Here is an 11229-nt window from a genome sequence, read left to right as displayed (position 1 = left end):
TGACTCTGGGTGGGCTTCTGGATGGCTCCTGGAAGGGGCTGGTCCCCAGAAAGACCAAGCCTTGATCAGAGCCTGCAATTATTCACCCCCTCATACTTGAGACAGGGAGGGAAGACTGACAGTGCAGTTAATGTCCAATCACGTCTACCCAATTCCTCAAAAAAATCCCAAAGTAAAGTGTTTGAACAGTTTCCGGTTTGGTGAACACATCCACTCCCAGCACAGATGCACCTCAACTCCACAGGGACTGAAGCTCTGGTGCTCAAGATGCTCCCAGACCTAGCACTAGGTGTCTCTTCATTATTTGTTTACTTGACCCCTTCATCATATCTTTAATGAGCTGACAAAAGGAGTCAGTGTCTCCCTCGGTTCTGTGAGTTGATCTGACAAATTAATGGAACTCGAGGAGGGAGTCGTGGAAACCTTCGACGTGTAGCCACGTTGGACAGAGGGTACAGGCCATCTACTAGTTGTTGTTGGCATCAAAATGGGGAGCAGCCTCCTGGTGCTGAGCCCTTCACCTGTGGATCTGACACTATCTCCCGCAGATAAACTAAGCGTTAAATTCAGTTAAACTGTAGGACACTCACTGTGTATCCCAAAGAATTTCTAGATGTGGGAAAACAGATACAAAACATATAATTGATGAACATGAGTGTGTGAAGTGAATATTCTGCGAGTAGTAAAGGAGATATGACTAGAGGGAGAGACAGAGATTTTGGTCGTAAAATAGTTGTTCTTGCTAAGTTTCTCCAGACCCAGGGGCATGTGCAGTTGGGCTCCATTCCCTGATTCATGTGGGCTCCTGGGACACGTGTGCTGTCTCAGGCAAGAGCATCATCTGTGTGCCCGTCCTTCCTCCTCAAGGACAGCTCTCACCATAGAGGTGTCTCCCCCACAGGAGCCTCACAGAAGCTTCCCAATAACAGAGGCTCAGACACAAGGTCTGTGGACCCAGGGGTTTATGACTCACTTTCTCCATATCTGAGTCACTGTGAGTAGCCAAAACTTCTCCCAGTGCCATGAGCTGTAGCACAGGAAGAGTCAGCCTCGTCCTCAGGCTACGGCCCAGAGAGGAACAGAAGCCCTGCATTGGCCGAGGCATCTTTGGACCCAGAGAAGCGGCTGGAAACCCCAGGGCCCTGGTGCTTATCTGAGTCTGAGTAGAATCTCAGCAGATACCTGGGAAAGGTCCCTAGTTTCTGCTGGTACCAGTATATATGGTAGCCACCAACACTGTAGCCACTGCTCAGGGTGCAGGTGAGTCTGGCTGTTGTTCCCAGAGATGCAGAGAGGGAGGGTGGTTGAGTGAGCACAGGCTGGGACAGGGAACCGGCAAACACAGATACCCTTTGCGGATTCGGCTAGAAATAGAAACCAAAGTTCAGGATTCTGAGCAGAGGGGGGGTGTTGTGGGGAGCACCCCGTGTCCATAAGGCCTGTCCCTACCTGTGCAGTGAAGGAGGAGTAGGAGGAGGAGCAGCGCCCAGGCCATGGTGACAGAACCCTGGTCCCCACACTGGGCTGGGCCGCCCCAGGCCTCCTTTCCTCCTCCACCCTCTGCCACAGGAGGGGCTGTGCATGCAAATGAGGTCCATCCAGTGACTGCCCAGCCCCTCCCTGAGCCCTGGTGCTGGAGCTCAGCTCACACCACACACTGGGGAGGATGGGGGTGGAACTCCTGCCCGGGGAGCCCTGGGAGGTAGCACCTGCTGCGACACCACAAAGCCTCCAGGTCTGGTCTCCTTTGAGTGATTGGTCCTCGCTGACCAGCTGTGTAGGGACCACAGGGCTGTCCCACAGCGCATCCTGTTAATCTCACATGGAAAAAGTAAAAATGAAGAAAAAAAACTTGTAAGTGGTACATCTTAGTAAGAATACATTAAATACATAATTTCTTAGAAGTTACAAAATTGGCTGCCCTAGAAATACATTGACTGAATAGACCAATTTCAATATAAAAATGGAAAATGTTATTACAGAACCACTCCACAGAAATACATTAGGTACAGATGTTTTCACAAGGGACATCTAACAAAACCTCAGAATTTAGATGATTCCAATTTATTTGCTTCATATTTTTTCATAATATAACACGGTATTGAATATTTCTTACTTCTTTTAAAAACGTTATAAAACTCATAAATACACTTTCAAAATACCTTTCACAAAAAGGAAAAGAATAGAACAGTATCATGAAATATTGATAGAAATATTGGGTACAAAATATTGACAAGGAGACCTCAATACCATATTTACAAATTGATAGTATCATTAAGTGTGATTGATTCCAATGATACAAATTAGGTTACATAATAAGAAAGAGTTTTATATTACACACCGTATTATTACATCATGAGATATGACCATATTGCCCCAATTGGTCTCAAAAGGGCCTTTCACTAGATTTAACACCATATCCTAATAAAACCCACATAAAAATGCAAACAGATACATGTATATAATATGGTAAAACACACACTCTCGCACACACGGATGATGCAGTCCTGAGGCCCATATCTGGGTTCCTGCAGTAGTGAGGAGACGATTTCCACAAAGATCAAGAGCAGGTAAAGGAGATCTTCACTTCTTTTATTTTCAAATTATTCCTCAATAGCTAGAAAATGTAATTAAAAAGCCAAAATCAATGGTTATTACTTAGCATTGATGGCAAAGGACAAGTGGTCATTCTTGAATATCCAGATGGACATCATGGCCTTAGGTAGGCCTGTGTTGCTTTGGCCGTGACGGCAGAGAACTCCTCAGTGAGGACTAGTCGCTGACTCTGACTAGTGCTGGTGAAGCTAAGTAACAGAGACAAGATGGGTGGAGCAAGGGCAGCAGAGAGAGGTCTTGTCCCACTTGACTGGGTGAAGAGCCCTGTGCAAGGTGTGGGGCAGTGACCCCGGATCTCCTGGATCAGGGTGGGGGGATCTCCCACTTGTCCTGGGTAAGGCCTGACTTCACCTGTGCAGAGAGTGGGGAGGGTGAGTAGTAGAGAAGCCCAGGTCATAGTAGATACCCAGCTCTGTTGTGCAGACTGAGCTCCCCATAGTATATTTATAGCTACAGAAACTTCCATGGGGGTGGACTGGCTGCACTCAAGTGAACCCTTTCTGTCTGTCTGTCCAGATTCCATGCCCGGGGCTTTCACAAGTGGCAGCACACAGAGGAGGCGTTAATGAACTAATACAGCGATAGAGGTGGTCTGGGTGGTGATAATCCCCAGGTCCTGGCAGGTCAGCATCATCTAGTGAGCACACTGATGCCTGAAACCCTGGAGGCCCTGTATGGTGTCCCTGCTGGCAGGGGACAAACAGGATTGTCCTAGCCTTTTCCACATACCCTCAAACACCAAACCATTCTCCCCAAAACAAATATTCCAGTGAAGAAATGGGCAAAAGACATGAATAGACACTTTTCCAAAGAAGACATCCCGATGGTTAAAGACACATGAAAAAAGTTTCTACATCACCCATCATCAAAGAAATACAAACTAAAACCACAATGAGACATCATCTCACACCAGTCAGAATGGCTAACATTAACAACTCAGGCAAAAACAGATATTGGCAAGGATGCAGAGGAAAAGGATCTCAGTTGCACTGCTGGCGGGAATGCAAACTGGTGCAGTCACTCTGAAAAACAGTATGGAGGTTCCTCAAAAAACTAAAAATGGAACTACCCGTGGATGATGGGCATTGAGGAGAGTACTTGTTGGGATGAGCACTGGGTGTTGTATGCAAACCAATTTGACAATAAGTTATATTTTTTTAAAAAGTGAGTGAGAAAAAAGAAAAAAAAAGTACTACCCTACAACCCAGAAATTGCACTACTAGGTATTTGTCCAAGGGATACAAGTGTGCTGTTTCAAAGGGGCACAGGCAGCCCAATGTTTCTAGCAGCACTATCAACAATAGCCAAAGTATGGAAAGAGTCCAAATGTTCATCGACAGATGAATGGAAAAAGAAGATGTGGTATATATATACAATGGAGAAGTACTCGGCAATCAAAAGAATGAAATCTTGCCATTTGCAACTACGGGGATGGAACTGGAGGATATTATGCTAAGTGAAATTAGCCAGTCAGAGAAAGAAACATCCTATGACTTCACTCATATGAGCAACTTAGGATACAAACCAGATGAACATAAGGGAAGGGTAGCAAAAATAATATAAAAACAAAGAGGGAGACAAAACATAAGAGACTCTTACACATAGAGAACAAACTGAGGGTTGCTAGGGGTTTTGGGGGGGGCGTGGGCTAAATGGGTAAGAGGCATTAAGGAAGACACTTGTTGGGATGAGCACTGGGTGTTTACATAGGGGATGAATCACTGGAATCTACTCCTGAAATTATTATTGGACTATATGCTAACTAATTTAGATGCAAACAGACAAATAAAGAAATAAATAATACATTAACAAAATACACAAAATACACTAAAAGCCTTCAGATCTCATAGTTTCATTTGTCTACAACCTCGTTCCACATTCACAGACAGAAAATGTATACTGTGATAACACAGAGTCTCCCACACACAGAGAACTCAGTCCCACACCCAGAAAATAAAATGAGATGGGGGTGGGGAGGATATTTCTACAAGATGAAAAGGCTAACGTGACCTAAACGCCATGTTATTCAACATCTTTCTGTAAGTAGTAGGCAATGCAAGTGAATAAGAAAATCACTGGTTGGTTCTCAGCATTGATGGGAATGGACAGGGATTCATTACAAAAGGCAAAAAAAATTGTGATTTAGTCATATATACTCTGGGGCTGGTGCTGCAGGGAGAGAAGACATCATCCCAAAGAGCCAAAAGAACAGTTATTTCTACTGAAGACTAATAAGAGGATTACATAGGTCTGGAAACTTCTAGAAATAGGTAAATGGCCAAGGATGGAGACCCTGGCTTCCTCAGAAGTCAGGTGGGAGCTGAGAACACTGGACCTATGACCGCAGTCCATGAACTTAGAGACCTTGTGTCGCAACCTGATGGGCGAGATGAGCTTTCTGTGTCCTTTGAGACCCTTTGTCTAGAAGGGGCTGCTGTGAGTGACGTTGGGGACAGAAGGGAAGGAGGAGCCCTCACTCCCAGGTGGTGCTGCTGCCTGCACCAGGGGCCATGGTGGCAGCAGCATGAGCATCAGAAGCAAAAGTCACAGGCTGAACCTGAGCAGCTGCTGGGGCCTCGCTCTCCCAGCAGATGAGAAGGGGGTTCTGCTTTCAGTTCTCATGGGCCTGGGACACTGTGTGAGCCCACGATGCTGTCCCAGGAGGAGCAGGGACCAGAAGCCTCTTCCTCAGCCCTCAGCCCTCAGCCCAGTGAAGATCTGGGAGCCAGAGTTGCTAGACATGGAGCCAAAGAGGGAATCAGGATCCACAATGGATCCAACTATCATAATAGATGAGGATTTAGGGGCAATTAGTGGGAGCTTTTGTTACCAGGACACATAGCGGACACTCCTGATGTGTCCTGACTCAGACAGAGCTGGATTTGTGTTCCTGTTTCTGCTATGACCTGTCATGGACCCTGTCCTCAGGGCAGCCTGCCCCTGGCACCCAGGAATTTGTGCTCAGTTTGAGAACATCACAAAGTATATTGATCCCAAAGACAGGCTTCAGGGAGGAATTTCAAAGAATGTGGATAGGCTTTGTAGTCATATTGCTTGTGGGGGGTCTCAGACCCCAGTTTGTAAGAAACAAACAAAGAAGCACTTGACTTGGCCAAAAGGTCAGAGCTGCACAGGAAGTCCCATTGCTGTGGGGACAGCAGGTTTTTGTCTCACTTCCCCACAGGCCTGGAGCACTGTGTCAGCACCTTGAGTCATGTCAATAGACTGGCAGTAATAATCAGCCTCGTCCTCAGCCTGGAGCCCAGTGATGGTCAAGGAGCCTGTGTTGCCAGACATGGAGCCAGAAAATCGACCAGAAACCTCTGAGGGTTGAATGCTATTAGCAGAGATGAGGAATTTAGGGGCCTTTCCTGGAAGCTGTTGGTACCAGATCACACCAACAATACCGATGTTGTTGGCACCTCCAGCGCAGGAGATGGTGACCGTCTGGCCCAGGGCCCCAGACACTGAGGGCGGCTGAATCAGCACAGACTGGGCCCAGGACCCTGGAAGGGAAGAGACAAAGAGAGCGTGATGCTGGGGTCTGGAGACCAGAGGAGAATCCAAGGCCCACGTGTCCTCCCTGGACCACTTCCTCTGTTCCCTCATCTAGTCACCTGTGCAGTGGATGAGAAGGGTGAGGAGAAGAGGGAACCAGGCCATGGTGGAGGTCATCACCGACCCTGCCTTCTGTGGATCCACAGCTGAGCAGATCTCCTCTAATCCCTTCCTTCCCCTTTTCATCCTCTGAGAGAGGGAGGGCCCATCCATGCAAATCAGACCAGCAGCTCTCTGACACTTCACTGACCCTGGGTCAAGTCCCTCTGCCTGAGGATGTCAGGTGGGTTGGATGGGGAGGTGGTCTCTGGGGCCATGCCAGGAGAGGGGAGGTCACAGTTTGGAGTCCTGAGCAGAGGGCACAGGCATTGTCCACATACAGGTCCCAGCTCTAGTCATGGCCGACCTTCAGAAGCAGGTGACGATCACCCCCTGGTGTTCAGGCCCAGACACAGCATATGTGACATGGTGAGCAGATCTCATCAGAGTTCCTGCATTCTCACTGCTCTGTCCACCCTCCCCTTCCTTCGGGACAGGCCAGGTGTCCCCTGTGTGGCCTCCCATTCCCTGAGGACACACTGTGCTCTCCTTGGCTCCGCATAGTGAGTCTGTCCACAGCTTCCTTGGCTATTATTGACGGGGCAGGACTGACGTGGTGACTCTTGTACAACCATACAGATGATGATCAAGGCCACAGCAGCGATGGGTCCACATTGACACATGGCCAGTTCTGTGCAGGAGGCCGATTTCTTCCCCCTTCCCTGCTTCCTCTCTGGTCCCAGAGTTCTCCTTTCCCAGAAGCTCCCTCAGCACTGAGGACACAGGGAGACCTTTTCTCCAGGTTGTGGGTAGAAGCCCACATTCGTCGTGTGCATTCCTACAGGGTTCCACACTGAAAATCTTTGTCAGCTGTCACTCTTGCCACCTCACATCACATACTGGGGACGATGGAGGTTGGCTTCACCCCTGGGGAGACCCCTGCAAGGAAGCACCCGTTGAGACAACACACATGTCCTTGCTCAAGTGGGGACTCTGCCACACCAGAAGGGACGCAGCTGCTGAGTCTCCCTCAGGAAGTACAGGGCCCAGTCCCCAGTCCAGGGTTCCTTTTAGTGAATGGTCCCCACTGAGGCCCTGTGTAGGGACGACAGGGCAGTCCCACACCCCCCCCTCCTGGCTGAAGGGCACACAGCCCACTGTGTCCCACAACCCTGAGAGCCCAGCGGGTTTCCTCACTTCTGCTTATTCACACATCATTGAGCTGAATCTTGGATAAAGATCCTCTAGTGTTGCCCGTGATCAATGTAGCATTTTTCAGTCTCCAAAGAAGCCCTAGTCCATAGGATTTGGAGGCATTTACCTCAATTAAATGGTAAATTGCCAGTTCTTTGCAGAAGATACTCCAGACTTCATGTCCCTCCTCTGGCCTACAATTGAGACTATGTCTATCTCGTGAATGTTTGAAAACTCCTGTGCGTTAAAGCAATGGATTCCAGCCTCTGTCATTGGAATTGAGTATTATGTTAATCTATATTTTTAGGTAATTTCCTTGGCTTACTACATTAAAAAGAAAAGGAAATAACAATGAATTTATATTTGATGAAGTCCTTTTTAACAAGTCTCATCTTTTGGTTTTTGTTTTTTGTTTTTTCATGGGTTATCCTGACAATGTCTTGTCTAAAAATTTTTATAGAAACCCTAGATCCTGAATATTTTCTCCTTTTTTATGTTTACAGCTTTATGTTTACATTTATGTCTATAATCCTTTTAGTGATTTTTTAATATACATAAAGTGAGTTTTATGTATGATTCATTTACTTTCAGGATATACAATTGTTCTGTGGCCATTTGTCCAAAAGTCCATCATTTCTTCTCGGAAAGGCTTCTTCAACTTTGTAAAAAAAAAATTGTTTATCCTTATTTCTGTGGGTCCATTTCTGGGTTTTATGTTCTGTTATCTTGGCCAATGTGTCTATCCTCTATCCATACCACTCTGACTTGCTAGGACAGGAACTGAATTATACTTTTATACAATTTGGGAAGAACTGGCATATTTACGATAATGAGTCTTCTAATCCATGAACAGAACATATCTTTCCATTGTTTTAGGTCCACTTTGATTACATTTACCAGCATTGTCCAGATTTTAGCACCTGTGGCCTATACCTGTGTTAATAAACATGCCCCAAACACTTCATCGAGTGGTTTTAAGGGTTTTTTTAAATTATTTTCACCAGTTTATTGCTAGTATATACACATCTATATGATATTTCTATGTTGATCTTCATTCTAAAATGTTTCCAAAATTATTTATGACTCTTTGAATTTATATATTTGCATAATTAATTGTAGCTTCCTTTGTAGTTTTCATGGAGATCATTCTCTCACCTGGAATTGGGGCAACTGTCTCTTGCTCTTCTTCATCTGTATGCCTCTCATTGTTTGTCTTGCATTATGGTTCTGACGGGCACATCCAGTCCTATGTGGAACAGCAGTGTTGAGATAGGACATGGTGCCCTTGCTCCCTACCCGTGGTGGGAAAGATTTCAGTGCTTCATCTCCGTGTGTGTTAAACAAAGGGAAAGTGTTTTATAGTTCTCTTTACCAAACTGAAGATGTACTCTTCTATATTTTGTTCTCTGAAAACTTTTATCACTCTCATTCATATATTCATTCTTTCTTTTCCTTGAGCACAAATAGGTTTTAAGCTGTGCAGGAAGTGGAAGAGAATTAAACCTACCTGAGAGAGTGAGGGAGATGCTTTCATCTGTCTTTTTTAATTTTTTAAAAGTTTATATGTATTTGAGAGAGAGAAAGACAGAATCCAAGTGGGGGAAGGGCAGAGAGAGAGAGAGAGACAGAATGGGAAGCAGGCTGGAGGCTCCGAGGTGTCAGCAGAGAACCCAACATGGCACTTGAACTCGGTAGCCATGAGAACATGACCTGAACCGAAGTCAGATATTTAACTGACGGAGCCACCCAGGGGCCCCTCAGCTGTCATTTAATACTTTTGCTATTATCACAACTGATTTATTTCTACTTCTACTTTGGTGTCAAGGAGACAAGGCAGGAGGCCTGGTGAGACAGATACCACTCCCTCTTGTCCAGTAAGAGGATGGGTGAGAGGATACTTAGGACATGGAAGAAATGGCATTTTCTCTCTCCCTTTTCCTGCTGGTTTCTTCACTTCCTTATACTCCCTGTCCCTCCTCACTTTCTTAAAATCCTGGGTCATCATTAGCATGATCACAATCCATCCCACATACCCCTCGAGGTTTAGTCCCACCCGCCTCACTGACCACCCACCCCCTCAAATCCACATACTGCTCCCTCTCCAGCTGAGTCCCCCAGCTGACTGGCTGTAGGGGCACATGGCCGTGATGGCTGCTCCCGCTGTGAATGTATGAGACTCTCTTTAGGACCTCCCAAATCAGACACCCTGTGATCCTTCATTTCTCACATTCCTCTCTGTAGTCCATTGTTAGGGCTGTCCCTATCTACAGTGCACAGTCAGACTTCCTCAGTCTCCTTGAAGTGAGAAAATATCTTCCATCCAGACTCCACGCTGGAAAGTAGAAGCTAGAAGATAAGTTTCATGGCATCACCCACTAATCGTTAACAGGCTCATGTTTTGTTTTCTTATTGACAGCAAAAGATGATGTTCACTGTGGGGGATGAGCTTAGGAGTCCCCTGGGCTTACACCAATGCGTTAATACGACATAAAGAAATACAAAGCCATAGGATGCTCACAACTGAATTTGGGCAAACCAGATTGGACCCCAAGACTAGAGGGATGTAAAGGCACCCCAGCATAGAAAGGGATGCAGAACCCCCACAATAGAGAGGAAAGGGAAAAGACCTAAAATAAGGACAGGCACAAAGGCTCCCCATACAAAGGTATATGAGGTAAGCAAGATTAGGTGTTCAGGGCAGAAGCACTCCCCAACATAGTACTATAGCAGAAAAACTGCTTTCACTGGAGGAAAGACCAAGTTAAGTAAACGGGTAAATTGAGCTACAGACCACTGCACTGCAGACAAAGCAGTCCAGAGCGGAGATGGTTAACGAAAGAAAAGGTGCCTTGTTAACCCTGAGGTTGTTCCCCCTGTCTGCCTTAGCCCCTAGGCTGGCTCCTTGCTGACAGCAGACAGGTGGACTTGGGAATTGAAATCACAAAGCAGGAGATCATGACTTGAGCGGAGGTCAGACATTTAACTAACTAAGCTGCCCAGGGCCGCTTGTTAGCACAATGTTTTTAAACTAAATACCCTGAGCCGTCTGAAAGCAGAACTGAAGGGGTCCCCAGGTGGGAAAAAAAATCTCTGTATATAAAGAGGAGACAGCTTTCCTGCCCCAAGAGCACTCTTTGAAGCCCCCAGCTATTTTCTGTGGTCTGTGCCCTGCAGGTTCTACTTGCCCAGCACCCATACTGAGCACTTTCCTGGGAGGAAAAGAAAAGAGAAATGCAACAAGGTCAGGAGTTCAGGGTTTGAGGAGAACAAAGGGGATGCCAACCTACCAGTCTCCACCAGGCCAGGAAATAGCCTGAGTGCTTCAGAGACAATGACCAGAGGAAAAGTCCCAGTGCAGGAACAAAAGTAAACTTTGACCTAAAGCACATGCTTGAGTTGTTTTTGCAGGATTGAAAACTTGCCCCACAGGTTAATGAGGTTAAAAAGGTCACCAGCAGGACCCCCACTGACACCCCTTCTTTTTCACAGGAATGTTCCCGTATTTCAGAGGCAAACAGCAGAAAGAGCCTGGGAGCCTAGACCAGTTTTATCTCCTGCAACAGCTCCACCAGTGCAGATGGACCAGGGAGTGTCCTCCAGGGACCTCTGCCTCTTTAAAATGTTGAGTCTCTGCCCTAGGAGGAGGACAAGCTTCATTGACCTACCACATGATGGGGACACAAGCTCCTGTGCTCCATATTCCTGCACAACCTCATGCCCACTCTTGCATAAGATGACAAAACTCCCTTTTCTGGGTATCCATCCTAACCCCGAACGAAAGGAACCCACTCGCCTCCACTCAGGGAGTCACAGCTTTGATAA

General features: G+C 46.5%; 2 gene segments (V, D, J or C); both read right to left on the bottom strand.

Annotated features, from left to right (window-relative positions):
• Positions 1–1061: 1061 nt before the first annotated feature.
• LOC128772737 (probable non-functional immunoglobulin lambda variable 5-48) lies at positions 1062–1495 on the bottom strand. The segment is given in 2 exon segments: positions 1062–1336; positions 1453–1495. Coding segments are annotated over 2 exon segments (318 nt in total).
• Positions 1496–5736: 4241 nt separating this feature from the next.
• LOC109261481 (immunoglobulin lambda variable 1-40-like) lies at positions 5737–6363 on the bottom strand. The segment is given in 2 exon segments: positions 5737–6122; positions 6234–6363. Coding segments are annotated over 2 exon segments (513 nt in total).
• Between the last annotated feature and the right edge of the window lie 4866 nt (positions 6364–11229).

Source organism: Panthera pardus, unplaced genomic scaffold, assembly GCF_024362965.1.
Source record: "Panthera pardus isolate Hobbes unplaced genomic scaffold, ASM2436296v1 HiC_scaffold_232, whole genome shotgun sequence".
Classification (NCBI taxonomy): Eukaryota; Metazoa; Chordata; class Mammalia; order Carnivora; family Felidae; genus Panthera; species Panthera pardus.
This window is presented reverse-complemented; position numbering and strand designations above follow the sequence as displayed.